Source organism: Vigna unguiculata, chromosome 3 (assembly GCF_004118075.2).
Source record: "Vigna unguiculata cultivar IT97K-499-35 chromosome 3, ASM411807v1, whole genome shotgun sequence".
Lineage (NCBI taxonomy): Eukaryota > Viridiplantae > Streptophyta > Magnoliopsida > Fabales > Fabaceae > Vigna > Vigna unguiculata.
Window position 1 is genome coordinate 58,770,147 of NC_040281.1, and position 18,904 is coordinate 58,789,050.

The 18,904-nt window shown below is 32.9% G+C and overlaps 4 protein-coding genes across 4 annotated transcripts; 3 read left to right on the top strand and 1 right to left on the bottom strand.

The window, feature by feature from the left end:
* Positions 1-1,752: 1,752 nt before the first annotated feature.
* LOC114177447 ((DL)-glycerol-3-phosphatase 2-like) lies at positions 1,753-4,096 on the top strand. Its single transcript, XM_028062785.1, has 6 exons — positions 1,753-1,958; positions 2,121-2,345; positions 3,144-3,204; positions 3,285-3,432; positions 3,510-3,589; positions 3,693-4,096. The coding sequence occupies exons 1-6, from the start codon at positions 1,880-1,882 to the stop codon at positions 3,808-3,810; spliced, it is 711 nt and encodes a 236-aa protein (XP_027918586.1). The 5' UTR covers positions 1,753-1,879; the 3' UTR covers positions 3,811-4,096.
* A 1,053-nt stretch (positions 4,097-5,149) lies between these two features.
* On the top strand, positions 5,150-10,528 carry LOC114176329 ((DL)-glycerol-3-phosphatase 2-like). The gene is made up of 6 exons (XM_028061340.1): positions 5,150-5,377; positions 5,554-5,778; positions 8,494-8,554; positions 8,723-8,870; positions 9,060-9,139; positions 10,231-10,528. The coding sequence occupies exons 1-6, from the start codon at positions 5,299-5,301 to the stop codon at positions 10,361-10,363; spliced, it is 726 nt and encodes a 241-aa protein (XP_027917141.1). The 5' UTR covers positions 5,150-5,298; the 3' UTR covers positions 10,364-10,528.
* A 2,181-nt stretch (positions 10,529-12,709) lies between these two features.
* On the bottom strand, positions 12,710-14,207 carry LOC114176546 (auxin-responsive protein IAA33). The gene is made up of 2 exons (XM_028061618.1): positions 13,489-14,207; positions 12,710-13,144 (listed from the first exon to the last, which is right to left on the bottom strand). Exons 1-2 carry the CDS (start codon positions 13,800-13,802, stop codon positions 13,063-13,065), a joined length of 396 nt encoding a protein of 131 aa, XP_027917419.1. The 5' UTR covers positions 13,803-14,207; the 3' UTR covers positions 12,710-13,062.
* A 2,743-nt stretch (positions 14,208-16,950) lies between these two features.
* LOC114176547 (probable small nuclear ribonucleoprotein F) lies at positions 16,951-18,818 on the top strand. The gene is made up of 5 exons (XM_028061620.1): positions 16,951-17,093; positions 17,305-17,392; positions 17,535-17,572; positions 17,689-17,753; positions 18,565-18,818. The coding sequence occupies exons 1-5, from the start codon at positions 17,088-17,090 to the stop codon at positions 18,632-18,634; spliced, it is 267 nt and encodes an 88-aa protein (XP_027917421.1). The 5' UTR covers positions 16,951-17,087; the 3' UTR covers positions 18,635-18,818.
* Positions 18,819-18,904: the final 86 nt, after the last annotated feature.

The following is an 18,904-nucleotide window of genomic DNA, read 5'->3' on the forward strand; positions in this document are numbered from 1 at the left end:
ATTACTAATAATAATATAATTTAGTTTTGTGTGTCGTAAACAAAATAAAGATTTCTTAGTAAATTCTCCATTTTTATATGTGTAGTATGCAATAAAAGAAATTCAAAATAGAAATCGGTCTTGTGATTTACACAATTGTATTGTACCGTCCCGTTTATACAACATCACTCTATACATATCAAACGAAGTCGAAAGACAAAAAGAATAATATTTCAACGTTTCTATTTTCTTAGATTAAATTCTTAAAAAATCCTATATAAAATTGAATCATGAAAGTAAATGTAGTTTTTAAAGACTGAGACAAATTACCACATAAACAAACTATTCAACAATCAGCTAAAAGTGACTAAAGTCAGTTCATTTAAAAAATTCGGAGACTAACAAAAGAAGAAAAAAAATGGAAGACAAAAAAGTTACAGATTTAAAGGAGTATATTTCAGTTTAATTTATATATTGAAATATATTTATGTATTTTTAATCATGTAAATAAATATACAACTTATACAATATATTCAAAAACTAGACATAAATGTTAAATAGTTAAAAGAGTTTATATCATAGTTATTGCAGTGAAATTTATATATAATGTTTCAAAATTTAGGCTCACTAATGTATTATTGGTTTGGTCAATCATATATTTAGTCAATAGAAAACATTCTACATAGTCCTTTGTCACTATAATAAACTGAAACTGAATATTTAGTGACATAATAAATTCAATTAATTTAATTAAGATAGATTATTAATAACTCTCACACACACACCATATTAAAACATTAAAATTTAATCTTAAACCTCATCATCCACTTATATATATTAGTTTGTAACGGAGAAATTCCAACCCTGTATATAAAGTTGGAAAGTGTTATATATAATTAAATATGAAATAGGTTGATATGGTTATCATCTCCTAGAGAAGAGATATGAAGAAAAGAATCATATTCCCATTTCTGTTATCTGTTGTGTACCTTTCATGCAGCAAATTTGAAGCACTGAGGATGGATCTTATCACCAAACATAAAATATTTAGCCTATATTATAAGCAAAACTGGTCTGAGCTGAAAAAGCCCTTAAGTGGTGTCCTTATAAAATGGAAAGGTGATAAGGCCATGAATGAGTTTTTGTAAATTTTGTAAAGAATGTGTGACTTTGATGGGTTGTTACTGTTATTGATATGATATACTATTGTTACATAAACAGCCCTTGAGTTAAAAGTGAAATGCTGTAAGAAAAAAACTTTGTATTGTAGTTGAGTGCAAAGGTGAAGGATAGGGACTGGACATGATAAGGCGTTTAGCATCTCAAAGCAATAGCAGCACGTGACAAGAACACCGCAAGATGCACCAACGCCATTCCAATGTTTCCTGTGCTTCTGAAAATAAAAGGACAATGCATGCAAGAGTGTGAACAGAATCCTTGCTCACGTGAGTGAATATGTCGTGCCACCTCATGCTTTTATTATCCATGATGTCTGATCCACTGACACCACACATTTCGAAATAACACACCTCCCTAGCTCCAAATTATAGGCTGAATATTAATCATTGGATTACTTCTTATATCATTGACATTAGCTTCAACTAATCCCACTATTAATTATTAATTTCCACTACAGTTTGCCATCGTGCTTCTTTAATCTTATTTAAGTGTTTTTGTAACATGACTATGTCTGTCCTACTGTAATTTTCTCCATTTTTATCCCCCTCTCTTTGACAACAGCAAAAAAAAGTGAGAGAGAGATAAGTGATAGAGACTTGACGCAACATATTCGTGGTGCAAGATCAGTATTAATAGATGCGAACCCTTCAATCTGCAGATGTAGATTTGGAAAAAAGGAAGTAGGGCTTGCATAGTTGAATTCCTTCGGCTACCTCAAACCATGGCCGACCCTGCCGGATTCGTCTCCATTACAAAGCCAATCACCCATGTCATTTTCGACATGGATGGTCTTTTACTAGGTAATGCCATGCACACCTTGCTGGTTCTTTTTCAGACCACATGTCTATAACCATAATGTCCCTTTATTCATGATTTAGTACAACTTCATTCTGCTGGGTCCAACATTGGAGTAACATTTTCAAAGTCACTCACTTTTTTTGTTGTTGATGATTGTGTTGCAGACACAGAGAAGTTCTGTAATGAAGTCCAGGAGATCATACTTGGTAGATACAACAAAAGCTTTAACTGGAACGTGAAGGTGAAGATGTTGGGGAAGAAAGCATTGGAGGCTGCAAGGATCTTTGTTGAGGAAACAGGAATTAGTGAATTTCTGAGTGCTGAGCAGTTCCTGATTGATAGGGAGGACATGCTGCAGGTTTTGTTTCCCAAAAGTGAGCTTATGCCAGGTATGTGGGTTGAACACCCTTACCTTCTTAATTATCCTAAGATTGACCAAAAGACCAAAGTCGTAGGTTGCTACACTTACAGTACCGTTGGATCAGGATCCTTCCATGAGACAAGGAGAATCTAAATCTCACGCCGTTTGTTAATTATTTTTTTAATATTTTATATTAAAAAAGTAGTTTATGATAGAGATTCGTCTAGTTTTGAGAGAAGACACGTGAGGATTGTAGACATGTGATGAGTGAGAGGAAGGAGCTTTGACCAGGCACCACAAACTGAGTTTTTTAAAAGAGGCACACCTACTCATTTTCTTAAAAGATTTGAACCCTTAAATAATTTAAACACTCTTATCCGATTTTGAAGGACAATTTTTTTCAGGTGCAGAGATGTTCACCCTGTTCCCAACCCCCTCAATATATCATGTGTTCACACTGAGTTTAGATGGGAAGATATATATTTTTTTAATTATTTTCAAGGTAATAATAGATAAACATCCTAACTTTTATTTAACATCAAAAAATATTTTTATTTTTAAATATAAAATAATTTAGAATAAATGAACTTAATTTTTTTTATTAGATGTGAAACACCCTTACTGAACAGTTTGTATTAATTATATTTTGACATCAAATTATAACTCTGGATTTTAGAAAAAAAAAATGTCCGCCATAGAATAATTCAACATAATTTATGGTGAATCTAATAAGAGACACTCAAACTCGACATGCTTAATATACAAATTCTGAGTGGTATGCACTATCACCATGTTTATATTTTGATGTCTTAGTGATCTATTATAGGTGCTGGTCGTCTAATGAGGCATTTACATGCCAAAGGAATTCCAATTTGTTTGGCAACAAGGTACCCTTCAATCATCTTTTGTTTATGATCTACTTATTTTGAAGGATTTATTGACGCTTGTTCTAACACTTCCCTCACAGTTCTCACAAGCGACACTTTGAAATAAAAACTCAAAGACATCGAGAACTATTTTCTCTGTTGCATCATGTTGTTCTTGGCGATGACTTTGAAGTTAAGCATGGCAAGCCTTCCCCAGATATATTTCTTGCAGCAGCCAAGAGATTTGAGGTGATGAAAGTGGACAAAATCATCTGCAAATTAAACAATGTAATGATTTTCATTGACCCTGAATTGTTTGTGAACAGGATGGACCGATAGATCCTGGTAACATTCTCGTTTTTGAAGATTCACCCTCTGGAGTTCTTGCAGCTAAGAGAGCAGGAATGTAAGAGAATTCAAACATTGAACAATGTAGTTTCATGTTTAAACATATCGATGAATTGTACGATTGGAATATGATGTTTAATTGGTAAATGTTTGGTGGTTAGGTCTGTTGCTATGGTCCCTGATCCAAGGCTGGACAAAGGTTTTCAGAAGTTAGCAGATCAAGTTTTTAACTCACTATTGGACTTCAACCCAGTGGAGTGGGGTTTGCCTCCCTTTTGAAGATACCAATGGAAGATGGATGAACTTGGAATTCTGTTACTGTTTTGCTTCAGTCACAGAATGTTTCATATGGTTTTTAGAACTACTTTTATGAGTTAATCTGTTTTTTGTTGAATAATTGGACCCCTGTTGACTATCCCTTGCACATTGTGTTCGTGGAAAGATGTTCAACGGTAAGTGGGTCTCAAATGTTGCCACTTCAAAATTTCCGCTTTATGTTCTGTGCTCGTGTTTTTTCTCTTCTTAAGAATTCCATCCTAAAATTTTTGTGTTCAATTCTGCATAATTCTTTCTTCTTCATCTCTATTTTTATTCTGATTTGATTTTGTCCATATATGCTCTGATATCATTCTAATTACAAAACAAAAGAAGATAACAAGTGAAAAAGAAAAAAACAATTATAATATTAACCCTAACAAGTAGTTTAAAAACAATAAACACAAATATATAAATATAACAAAACATTAAAATTAAATTATTCTCTACTATGTGTATAATATTATTTAATAATTGATACATATATGATATAAGAATCCATCGTTCTTTAAAAGATAATAAATAATACCACCGTGGACTTGGTGAATGCTCCTATATAACTTGGTGAATGCTCCAGCACTCTGCAGTTTCAAACAGAAAACCAATTGAATTTTGGAATTCTTCTTTAACCAACACGACGAAGGTCTGTATAAGAATCGAAATATAAATTCGTTCATACTTCGTTTGACTGAAAATGGATAATACAAGTAATGTTTTGATGTTTTATTAAAATATAAAAGAAATAAAAAATATAACATTTTAATAAGTCCAGATTTTCCTTCTAAATACACTTGATTACAAAAAAAATTAGGTTAGTTTTTTAATTTTAATTGATTATTTTTTACCTTTTCCAACTTTTATGTTGTCTTCAAATAATTTCTGAACCAAATACATAATTTTTTTTTCTTAATGTTTTAAGGCATGTTTTAAAGAAAAAAAATATTTTAGAAAAAGTAAAATTATATTTTTACGAATGATTTCTTGCTTTTTATTAAAAATTTGAAGCCTCACATAAAAACGTTTGTTTTTTTTTATAAATTTAGTCAGTGCTAAAATTCATTTCATTTTTTGAAAAAAAAAAGTTTTCAAACAAACTTTATACTGTATTTTCTAAAATTAAAAGAAAGTCAGTGTTTTAAAATGTTTTTTTATTAGAAATCATATTTAAAACAATTGATTTTTTTAAATATTTTTTAATCGGCGTTATATGAGTGTTTTTTTTGTTAAATTTATCTATTTCAGCAATTTAAATAAAAAAAGTACTCAGAAATGCAAAAATTCCTGTGTATGAAAAGGGAAATCCAGAATAAATAACTAGTCCGAATTAGATTCCCGCAATAACAAAAATTGATATATTTGCATCGAGCAAATCAAGGACGAAGATCTCAACCCGCGGTTGTAGATCTGACACTGGAGAAGAAGTTTGCACTGTTCCTTCAGCTTCGTCACGCAATGGCCAATCTCTCCGGTGTGGTCTCCGTTAGAAGGCCAATCACCCACGTTGTTTTCGACATGGACGGTCTCTTGCTCGGTATTCCATCAATCTTTAATCATAGCGTGCCACATTCTTGATTACCAACATGATTTTTAGACACACATACATACACTATTATTGTTTACTGGCAATGCTCTTATTTTGTGATTGTTATGTTGGGTGATGTTTCTGCTGAAACCTTCTGTTCATTTGGAAATTCGATACCGTTGCAGATACTGAGAAGTTCTATACAGAAGTCCAGGAAAAGATACTTGCTAGATACAACAAAACCTTTGATTGGACCCTGAAGGCAAAGATGATGGGAAAGAAAGCAATAGAATCTGCTAGGATCTTTGTTGATGAGACTGGAATTAGTGATTCTCTTAGTCCTGAGCAGTTTCTGGTAGAAAGAGAGGATATGCTGCAGTCGTTGTTTCCCACAAGTGAGCTTATGCCTGGTATGTGGATTAACTAAAGGAGATTGGACACCCTTATCTAATTAACTTAAAGATTCGTGTGGCTATAAACCATGGTCTGGTCTGGTCTGGTCTGATGGAAACTGGAACTAACATACATACATGGGACGATGGAGCTTATGTATGTATCTCTTGTAGATACTTGGTTTGTTCTAACTTCTAAACATTAGTTCTTCACGGAGGGATGACCTGCTTATTTGTCAACGGTTACTAAATTTTTTATTTTGTTTTCTTTTGTTTAAATATACCAGTATGAATTAGTTACCTGAAGTTTGAAAGTACAGAAATCTGTCTGATGATGATGATGATGATGATGATCATCTATTCAGTATGACTCCTGTGAATGTTTTTGGCTTATTTCTATAAACTTCTTGGTAATGTTATCAAGATAAACCCTTTTCTTCTTCTTTCAACACGTTTCATGACTAAATTGGTGACTTAAGCTCTCATGAGAGGTGTTTGGAATTATATGGTGCTTATATGAACTTTTAAAAATAGGTCATAACTCCTAGAAGATCTTTTGAGCTTATTTCTGTAACCTTCTCGGTGAAGATTATCAAAATAGAATCCTTTTAACTTATTCTGACGAGTTTCAAGGCCAAATTTATGCCATAAACTCTTATGTGACAAGATTATTGAATAACTACTCAATTAAATCTTTTATCGAAACACATCCTAAAGCTTAATTGAGTAACTGTTTAATTAAGCTTTTTTACCCAAATACACACTGAATATTTAATTAAATATTTGAATGTCTTAATGCCTTACAGAAAGCTTTTAAAAACAACTGATGCATGTCTTATTATGTACCTGTGTCTTATTATTAAACGAGTTCATCTCATCACCTTTATTGATCACAGAAACTCATTCAAATATGTAGGTTCCACTAGTAGCTTGTCATTCTCAATGTAGAGAGACAAATAAAACGGGTTGATTTGTGTTTTACAATAATCTTTTAGAAAATATAATTTTGGAAAACTGAAAATCATTTTTAGGTAGAAAAACAAGTTTACACCAAGGGATAACGTCAAGTTTTTTTCCTGTGAAACCATCTGACAGTGGACACACTTAAAGGATGACAGTCTCTTAGAAAAACAGAGTTTACTATACACAAAACTATGTTTCCTTCATACACAGGTTAGGAACAGTAAAATATATACAGATAAAAAGAAGAAAAGGGGAAACAAAATTTTACTTTGGACTATGTTCAAATAAATTTGAACAATAACTTCGGCAGCAATCTCTTTTACTTTAGAGCAAGTAGGATGTTTTTAAATTTGTAAAAATAGTTGTTGGAGGAAGTCTTCAGTTCTTCAGAAGAGAAATTTTATTTTAATGCTGAAGGCCATCGAATGCAGGCATTAAATGTTATCTCCTCGCAACTTGATAGTCAAATGCGTAAATAGGTTGTCTTAGAGAACTTCTTGTATTTTATCTGTGTATTAGGTAAAGTTTCCATTATGGTGAAATATATGCTTGCTTTCTATGAGCAATTGTCTTGTCCGCTATTACATTTATATGTTATCCATTTTTTTTTCGGATCTTTCACTCTTTTTATGTAGTAAATATGTAAATTTATTGGTTTGTTCTTCTTACTTGTTTCACCCTCTTCGTTTAAGTAGTTCAGTTATCTTTCTTCAGTCTTTGATTAATTAAGCTGTTGTTATGCTTAAAGTTTCACACTTGATCATCACTTTGCAGAATTGAACCTTTGAACTTGTAATTAATCTTTGTTTAATGTCTGCATTCTTGTTTAATATAATTGGGCATCTTCCATCCCTTTTATAGACAAACGTGGTAAAAACTTGAAAACATTCATCTCAAAATGGATGTACTTGGGTTGGGATGAGAAGAAATTATATGGTGATATATGTCTGCATCTCAAAATGGATCCTTGTTCAATATAATTGGGCATCTTCCATCAATTTTATAGACACCTCGTAAAAACTTGAAAAGATTCTTCTCAAAATGGGTCTACTAGGGATGAGAAGAAATTATATAGTGATATATGTGGATTGAACATCAGAACTTGTACCTTCTTTAGTGTAGTTATAAGTTTTGAATTCATAAAATTCTTATTAAATGTATTTCTATCATAATTCTGTAGCTGGTGGATGCTTTTGTGTGCTACTGATATTACTGGCTTGCATCTTATTTCAGTCTTCAAGTAGATTTGTTTTAAAATGCTTGTATTGGTTTGATGGTTACGTTATTGAAAATTTGTTTTTAAGGATGGATAGAATTCCTTCCTTGTGCCATTTTAGCTACATTATATTACTACATCTCAGAATATTCGGCATGGAAGTATTTTTTTCTCAAGAGATATTCTTCATTTTCAATTGGAAATGTGCATACTTGTCGTGTCAAAGCTCCCAATTATTCAAGATCCAATGTTCTTGTTAGGCATGGGTTCTCTAAGGGGTTTCCTCCACCCAGCGCACCCACTTACTTCATAAATTTGGTGTCATTGAACTATAATCATAGATCCCAAACTCAAACTCAGAAACTACCTTATGTGCTCAAAGATTATTGTTAACTAAACTAGTCATTTTATTGTGACAGCCTTAATCTGTAGCAAATTTGTCAGCCTCAATAGACTACACACACGCACACACTCACTCACTCAAATATACAAGTTACGTGTTATTTGCAATCATGTGTATTACTGATGTCATGTGCCATTTTTTTCTATCATAGGTGCCAGCCGTTTAGTCAAACATCTACATGCAAAAGGAGTTCCAATTGCTGTGGCAACTGGGTACACTTCAACCATCTTTTTTGTTTATTTGATTTTATTTGTTGTAAGCTATTTACCATTTATTTTATTTTTGTCGAGAGGAGGGGTTAAAAAGAAGATATTTATTACCTGCTATGCTAATATCTGTTTCTAAGGATTTTGCAAAGTGTTTTGACATTTGCCCCACAGTTCTCACAGGCGACATTTTGAATTGAAAACTCAAAGACATCATGAAATCTTCTCTTTGATGCATCATATTGTCCTTGGTGATGACCCAGAAGTTAAACAAGGGAAACCTTCTCCGGATGGATTTCTTGCAGCAGCCAAGAGATTCGAGGTATACCAATTTATGAATGTGGTTACTTCTTGACTAAATTGTCCGAAGATTAAAAGATTACAAATGCCATTTTTCTTTTCCTAGGTTGAATATGGGATTTGGTTTGTTTTACTATTGTATTTCTGACTTTGTTAAGTTTGTAGTTACCCATGGTGATGTTTTAGTTTATGATGAATTGATGTTCAACAGGGTGGACCAGTTGATCCTTGTAACGTTCTTGTTTTTGAAGATGCACCCTCAGGTGTTCTTGCTGCTAAAAATGCTGGAATGTAAGTGGATGAAAGCATTGAATGATATTTTATATTGTCATATTTTTAAATTTAAATGCAACAGACTGTGGTTTCCAAAATATGTCAGCATCTGATAGAATGGATAGATAATTTTGTGCAAGATTTAGCAGTTTCAGATCCTGCACTATTACTCGCGCGGTATGTGGTTACAAATGTCTGCATGATATATATATATATATATATATATATATATATATATATATATATATATATATATATATCAATGTTCAGGCTGGAATTGATGAAATCCGTGTTCTGTACTCAACAAATTCTTCAACCTAACAATTATGACAAATTGCATCTTTCTATTGTATATATGTTATTAGGCTCTTTTCATTCTCACTCACTCTCTCGTATATTGTGTACACGACTCTGCACATATAATATCTTTATTACATGTATGTTTGAGGAGTAAAAAACGTGGCATATGAATATCGGAAGCTGGGTAACAGATTCCACTGTCTTGCATGTTGTTGCAATAGCTAAGTTTGAATGTTATTTAATTGCGGGTGGCGGTTGATAATATTTTACAAGCAAGATAGTCAGCGAAGCATGATTGCTTGTCACAATTTTCCTGTTAACAAAATGATATTCCTACCATTTATGTAACCTCTAGGTCTATTTTTATCTATAAAATTTAACATTTACTAGGTTATAGACTATGGCTAACCTCCAAGTTTCAAGGGTGATTGATTTCCCCCCTAAAAATCTCTCGTACTGTTTTGGTTTACTGATAGATAGAAATTAGCAGAGATGTTAGAAAATTCAAAACTGGAGCTAATTCACTACTTAGTTTTGGATCTTATAACTTTCCTCACAGCAACAGAACTATCAGTCTGACTGAGATGAGCAAGTAATAATATGATTTGAAAATGGTAAATCATTAGGTGACCAGATTCTACAGCGTGGTCCCTTATAACACCCATTCATGATGTTATTTACACGTTCCTATTTCTTATGATTCATCTCTTATCCATTAGTTACATATTATTATGATTAAACATGAACACATTGTTCAATTAGAACATCAGCTTCAATTTGTTAATCTTTTCTGGTTACGTATCATTCAGGTCTGTTGTTATGGTCCCTGATCCAAGGCTGGACAAATCATTTCACGATGCAGCAGACCAAGTTTTGAATTCACTGTTGGATTTCAACCCTAGTGAGTGGGCTTTACCTCCTTTTGAAGATAATGCTAGCTAGCTGAACTTAGTTTTCTCTTACTTGCCGTCCATTTTTACAGCGGACAAAAAGGGCTGCATTTGTTTTGTACAACTAAATGACGAGTGATTAATCCATTCTCATAGATTATAGAACCTTTATGTTATTGTTCTGGGTGAATTACTAAATCAATATCGATTTATGAGATCTTGAAAGTCCACATCGTATACATATTTCTCTCGTGGCATGAAGCGTAAAACGTGATTGATTCGGTTTTGTCACTGCATTAAACCTTTAACTTTGAAGCTAATATGGAGGCTCCATATTTAAAATTCTATTACTAGTCATTGGAAACAACCGGTTACCAAAAGTTACATCTGTTAAAGATGAACATATCTAGTTGTTAGCAGGTATGTATTACGTGAAAGGGAAACATGAGGAGAATATTTGTTAAACGGGAAACTATAATTTGCACATATGAACAGTTACACACTAACATATGTTACTGAATAACTCAATGTGTAAGGAATTTATACAATTTTTTTCATGAAAGTGACAATGTCAATGTTTATACTTGTCCCATTGCACGTGAATACCATATGCAAGCAATGAAAGGTGGTTTAAGAAAAGGATCGTCCTCACCCGCTATTAAAATTCATTTCAATCAAGGTCGATAAATACAAAGAATTTGTGTCCACAAACTTTCAATGAACACTCACATAAGAAAAATATAAAAAGGATAAATAAAGCAATTTTAAGAGTTAAAAATAATAATGTATGTCTTAACTATTATTATTTTTTTGGGAAAAATTAAGAAGATTTTTTATATTAAAATTTATTAAAAAACTTATTATACTTTATAATTTTTTTAATTTTTTTTCTATGAACATTAGGTCTTAGAAAAATTGTTTGCATTTGAGGAGTTTAATAAAGGTCTACCTGGAAAGCACTTTTAAGAAAAAAAATAATGAAAAAAAATTAGTTTATGCATAAGTTAATGGAACTTTTTTCTTCTCTTTTTTCTACAAAATTACAGATTACCAAAGCAGGTCCTGTTTTTCATATGGCTCAAGAAAAAAAAATTAGGGTAATTTGATTTTCCTTCTAATTATAAATTCGAGTTTTGCGTACAAAAATGTTTTCTATGAATTGTTAATATAAGTTTTTTTACGGTATTAATAAACAAAGTACTTATATTCTATTAGTGCATATACACTGCTCACTAAAAAAAAACTCGTTTAAAGAGTTACTTAACCATGTATGTTCCGAATTTAAATAAGAGAAATTTCCAAGAATGATGAAAAAAAAAACACACAACTATAACAAATATTGTTAAAATATGCTAAGAAGTTTATTTTCGAATATAACTTATTTCGAACCATGATTTTAAGATGTTCTATAAAGTCAGGTATGAGTTAAATTTGTGAATATCAACTTTAACGGCTATTGTAATTGTAAAAATGTTATATTGAATATTTTAGTAATATATAACAAATTTTAATAGCTCTACATATAAAAAAAAAGTCATTTACTAACAAATAGAGATGTTAGGCATTTTCTTTATTAGTATAGCTTGTCTAAAACATAAAGTAACCTGTTGTTATAGACATCACTGGTCTACACTAATAATATAATGCATTACAAATAACCTCATATTTTATTTTCTAGCTAGACAAATATGCTAAAAAAAATTAATCCAACATCAAGACTCAATTTGAAAAAAACAATTCAATAAGTACAACATTTCAATAAACTAAAATCAATGTTTAAAAATAAAACATGTTTTGTGAATATTGAAAAATAAATTCAATTTTGGGATTATAGTTTTAAGACGCATGTATTGAAAAAAAGAAAAAAAAAAACAATAGCAAGAGATATAGATAATACACGCTATGGCGTATACATGAAATCAACCTTTTAGAGTTCAAATAACGAAAGTGTTTAACGAATATATTGAGGCTGGTCCTCATCAACTTGCTTTATTAGTTAAATGTTTAATTATACCAAAAGCTAATTAAACAAAGCAAGGTGTCTTAATTCTCTTTAATTAGTTGCTGTTTTACACCATTTGAATTTAAGGTTACTTTATCCTTTATGGGAGCAATTGCAACAGATAACAGTATAGAAAAAGTGATTATTGAATATCCACAAACCTAATCGACACCTACTGAGAAACATAAAAGATAATTATAGTAAAACATAGAAATCGTGAAAAATGACAAATCTTGATCAAATGTTCAGATAAATAAAATGTCCAAAAAAACATTGTTCCATTGAAGTGTCGAAAAAAAGCTCAAGTCAAGTGTATATATGTTTACTAGAGATAAAGTTGAACAAAATATAATGAAAATCATTCATCAACACTTGCTTAGAAAAACAATCCTCGTACATTAGGTTGAAAAGGTTAATTATACCAAATTTTACACACACACATCAATCTTGTGCATAAAAAAAACTAAAATTGTTTTATGAAAACCTACACTCGCACCAATTTGTGGAATCAAAATCTATTTTCCTCGGTGCCAAGAGTAAATAGTACTTGTAGTCCATGATACCATGAATTACTAACCGGGGCTTTTATTCGTACAAGAACACAAAGACTTTACACAAGAACCAGCATTTCTTGCTAACATTATCGCACGTTCCTGATCTTAAAACACATTTTCTTCTCAAATCCAATTATTTCATTAGTTTCTATGTTTTTCTCCTACATCCCCCATATAGTCGCAGGTTTTCATTGCTTACGCCGCTCTCGTTGAACCTTTTCTTGAGTTACCCTTGGTTGGAATTATACGAATTCTCTTTGCCACACGTACAAAATCCCTAATTAATAATATATCTGAAATTAGTCGCTGCATATATATGAACAATAATTATAAGAAAAGATGAGTTCATGTTCTTTCCAGCAATCTATCATGAAAAAACCAGATACACTCATTTGACATTAATTTTTTTCCAAAATTTTAACTGTAACTTGTAAAAAACATCATCTGAAAACCTGTTTAAAAAGAAATAATGTTGGTTTTCCTATGTGGCCTGCATAGTATTAATAACGAGATGAAAAGGTAATTGTAAAATGAGAAACATAAAAGCTCATAACTAAGGAAGAGAAGTGGTACTAGGGTAGCAATAATGTTAATAAATATGAACGTTAGAGGTGTGCTTACTTCCAGCTAAGGTCACCGACTAGAAGAAGATCGTTGTCCATGTCTTCATAGGCAATAAGGTAGCCAGGAATGACATTGGAAAGGTCAAGATCATCACTGTCTCCAGCGTTTTCCACAAACATTTCGCGTAGGGCTTTGGCCATACTTTCGTAGCTACCATGGTTATGGAGGCTGATGCGCTGGCAGATGGAACGACCCTCTACCACAACTGTTACAGCGGGAACCACAGTGGACACAACATCATCGTCCTCAAACCCTGGGAATCCTCGGAATTTGTTGTTACAATTGGTGGTGTTACCAGCATAGAAAGCCATATAGAAATGGAGTTTGGTAAAAGTTCAGATCATAAAGAGGTGGTGATCAAATCTGAGACCTTGTGGGGTTTCTGGGGCACTATCTTTGATGGTGCATGAATTTGATGAAGTGTTGTTGAAAAATGAAATACATATAGAAATACAAGAGAGAGAGAGAGAGAGATAGCACAAATGTCACCCCTAACTCTTAGTTTCTTCCTGTCAAAATATCTCAGTCACTTTTCATCTCTCGGTTCTTAAATTCACTTTATGTTTGTATCCCCAACCACCACATTTCTTGCTTTCAATTTTCCCACTTAAGTAAATTGTTACTGTTATGTACATTTTTTTTTCTCCTTTTTCATTTTTTTTCATAAGTCACGAATTCAGTTAGACAAATGGGTGGTAGGAAAAGTACGAGATTGAAAAAAGGGTGGGGATGTTTGCTTGTGATCGCAAAAGATGGTGTTGCCATAGATTATTAAGTTCATCTCAACTATATTTTATTGTACACAGTTGAGGAGTATTAAAATATTAGTGTTGCATTTAAATTTATGGTACATCTTGTTGTGAAGATGATGCAATTAATTATAATTATGCAATTGAGATTGCAATACATTGCATTGGTGTCATTATTCTATTTCTGAAAGCCAGATTCTGCTTAACTGGTTCACAATGTGAGGATGGGGTGATGAGAACACAGTTTGATTTGAAACTGGAAATGGGCAGGGACAAGTTCCAATGATTAGCATGATTTTGTTGACCTTAATCACTTTTAAGAGTAAAAATGAGAAAGTCTGATTTCATTAACTATTATTTTTAGCATATAGCATTTAAGACTTGCCTTCAAACTTCGATGCTAAGCATATAGCTAGCAAAGTTTGGCAGGGATTAATGAAAAAAAGAATTCGTTAAATAGCAGCAACTCAGCATAAAATTGTCATCTCTTTCTATTGTTTTAATTATTGTAAGTTGCAGAGTTAACTCACTGCCTCTCACATGTAGCTGCAACTTGGGATCATAAATTCCTAACTTTGGGATTCGATGTTAAGCGGAGTTTGTGTCACTTGTCTCTGCACAGACACCAGAGTGGTTGCATTATTACGATTATGGAAGGTTGGTTCTAGAATGAAGAAGAAAAAAGCGAGTGTGAGATGGAGAAAAAAAGGTAAAATAGGAAATGCAAATAAAACATTATTAGGGTTTGTTGTGTGTTTGGGATAGGTTAATTCTATATTAGTTCAATAAACAATTATACATATAATCGATTACAATTACAATCATTTTAGAAGTTATTTTGAGATAATTAAATTTAATAGGATGAAAAAAAAATCTTTTACGCACAAAAAGTGTGTATGAACGTTAACAAAATGTTAAAAAATAGCAATTATATTATAAATTTATAGACGCAAGAAAACATTTTTATTTTCAGGAATTTTTTGTTACAAACACAAAAATTTATTTTGCAAACAAGCATCTTAGAATTTAAGTTCTGCATACTCTAATGTGAGAAAAAAAAAGGGAGTTTCTCTCTACACCTCCAATAATCTCTCCTCTACCCCAAAATCAAATTTTTTTCCATGTTTGTCCATGGTAAAAATTAAGAGTTACTATCTCTTTTACCGCATCTGCACCCCAAAACCATACAACCTCACCCTGCACCCCCAAAATGCACCCCAATAAAGCACTAAGAATCAGATTCCATGCACCCCCAGAAGAATCTTTGACCTACGTGTTGTGCTGCGCGTCTCTTCTCCCACAACTCTTCTCCCACACCGCCTCCACACACTCTTCATCCCTCTTCTCCCACATTCTGTTCTTCTCCCATTCTCCCACAGAGCTTCCGCAGGCTCCTTTTCTCCTTTTTCCTTTCTTTCGCGCAACTCCGCAGGCCCCACCTTTCGCTCTTCTCCGTTTTGTTATTTTTTTTTTTTACCGAAACGGATTGTGAAATCCGTTTCGCAGAAAGCTGAAACGGAATACAGAATCCGTTTCCTTTTTTTTTCATTGCAACGGATTCTGGAATCCGTCTCGGAGGAGGCTGAAACGGAACCTAGAATCTGTTTTGGTGTTTTTTTTTGCTTTTTCACCGAAACGAATGAGGTATTGGGTGTGAGAGAGATTGAGGGTAAGGGAGCCATCTGCGACACACGAGATTTCAAAACCAGGGCTCCCACAGTAAGGTTGTTGCGTTCCTTGGATGTAAAAGGGAAAACTTATAGATTGGTTGTTGTTGGGGCAGGTTTTGAGTGCACATGCAGTGAATTTAGGGTCGACTTAAGAGGAAGTGATTTGGGCAAGGAGGTAGAAGATGATGATGTAGGAATTGGTGATGCGAAAATAGAGGGGTTTCAGGATAAAAAATTGGGTGTTTGGGTTCATCATCTTTGAAGGGTTTTTTTCTTTTTGTAGGTGAGGATGAAGGAAATATGAACAGGGAGGAAAAGGAGTGTACATTCTCTCCCCGTTAACTTTTAATTAATAATCTCAACAAAGGATATTTCTTCATTAATTAGAAATGGTGCCTTCCAACAGGCAAGTCGTACAAGTTGACAAAATTATTCTGAAACAACGGTGTTTTTAGCTATTCAAAATTGGTTGTGACATATAATATTCAGGTTGGGAGCATCTTTGGTTATAAAAAAAGTAAATTTTTTTTGTGAAACTGATTACAGAATCCGTTTCACATTTTTATGAAACGGAATTCGTATTCCGTTCCACAAATATTTCAAATTTTTCGTGAAACAGAATACGAATTCCGTTTCAGAAAAATGTGAAACAGATTCTGTAATCCGTTTCACAAAAAAAAAATTGAAAATTTTGTGAAACAGATTACAGAATCCGTTTCACATTTTTCTGAAACGAAATTCGTATTCTGTTTCATAAATATTTCAAATTTTAATGGATGCACAGTAATGAGGTAATGAAACGGAGAAGAAACGGGAGAAGAAATAGTATGAATGGGGTACAGAGGAGTTGGCACGGAGTAAATGAAATCTATACCCACTTACCCACTTTTCACCTATATATTAATGAAGGATATAATAACAAATTTTGGGGGTGCAGAAGAAGCTTTAGAGGTACATGGAGAAGCCTTGGAGGTACATGGAGAAGCGCCCAAAAAAAAAACAAGTGAAAGAACATATATAAGCCCAGTGGGCTGCTAAAAGGGCCTGAATCCCAATTTCATTTTACACTTCGCTGGCCCGGGGTAGAAAACCCTAGTTACCAGTTTGTGCCCTCGCAGCTTCACGGTACCAAGTTTCAGCGATTACGATCTCGTAGAGCATAGGATAACATTCTACTATGGCTGTAAGTACCTTCTTCTTGCTCCCTCTCTCCTTCATCATCTTCCATGCATTTCATTAACATAACCCGCATCTCCATAACTGAGTGATTTTGATTTTCCCTCTGCTTCTTGCACTAAGCCATTGTTGTTTGAGCATAGAAGATCACAGTGTGTGATTGATTGTGCCTTCTTTTCTAATTTGTTTAAGTTTCTTTTTTACCTCGTGTTTTGCAGACTATACCAGTTAATCCCAAGCCTTTCTTGAATAATTTGACCGGAAAGCCAGTAATTGTGAAACTCAAGTGGGGAATGGAGTACAAGGGTATGTTTCTTTGTTAGGGATCATTTTCTCTACTGTTATTTTACTGCAAAACGCTTCGTTTCAGTGTTTATTCCTTAGGCCGTCTAATACTGAATGAATTTCAGTTTGTTTATCATGTCTTGAATGTGTTTTTTTTTTTCAGGGTATCTTGTTTCTGTTGATTCGTATATGAACTTGCAGGTATATATTTAAGTTAAATTCTGAGGTTTTTGTTCCCGTACAATAATCATATTTTCAGCCTCTTGTCTTAGTTGATTTTTTTTTAAAAATTTCTTAATATCTGAATTTCTCTGTAGCTGGCAAACACGGAGGAGTACATTGAGGGTCAGTTTACTGGAAATTTGGGAGAAATTTTAATCAGGTAATTGTTTTCCACATTAACCATTCTTTATGTCTAGTGGTTGTTGTGTTTTGCTATTACATTGGGGTGTTGTTAAACCCCTTTCGATTTTGTTGATTGAATTGAGAATGTGAAATTGTGTAAACATGAAAGCTAACTAGTCATGTTAGACTCTAGAGGTCCTCAAGTCATGAGAATTGAAAACTAACAGAAAAACATATCTTCCCTGCAATTCACTTTCATAATATGCTGCATAAAAATTAATTGTGTATCCTGTATGACCCACCTCATTTGATGGTATTCATATATATGCTGGAAATATAGAGATTTTTCAATAGCATGCTATAGAGGTGTAGTTGCCCTGGCCACCGTATGCACTGCGCAGTCTTACATTTCACTGTATCAGCCAAAATTGCTACATTTTGTATTTTACTGGTGATAAAAATCCCGAGAATGGCCTTCTATGTTAATGTATATCAGAGGGGTATTTGATGGAGATATTTTTTATTTTATTTTGTGTGCTGAAATGGTTTCTGCTTGTAGAAAACTCTTTCAAAGTTTATAACTATACCTCACTTGTCTCCTCTTCTACCTTGCGACTGTTGCACAAACCCAGTAGAACTCCATGTCTCATTCTCATTTTTTCAGTTATTTCTTGTAAACTTATTCTCTTATTCCCATCAATCTTCGTTTTGCTCTTAATGTTCTCTTTGTCCTATCAATCTTCGGTTTTGCTCTTAATGTTCTCTTTGTCCCATCAATACTTGTTCTCTTTGTCTCTTAATGTTTATTTCTTGTAAACTTTCTCTTATTTCATTGTTTGTATTTCTAGATGTAACAATGTTCTCTACCTTCGAGGTGTCCCAGAGGATGAAGAAATCGAAGACGCCGCAGAAGAATAGATTGATAGAAATTACTAATTGTGATGACAAACAGAACTAATATTCGTTACCTGCTTTTGTATCTACGGTGTATGTTTTTGAATCAATGATGATGCCTCGTGAATATTGGGGTGCCTTTGTGCAAGTTGTTAGCAATCCTTCTGGTGATTCTATATAAATCTGTTACTGCACCATGTTTCTCAAACTATTACAATACTATTAAGGACTGGGCTTAGATTTTATAGAATCATGCATCCCAATATCGACAAAATGAGTAATTTAGTCTTATTA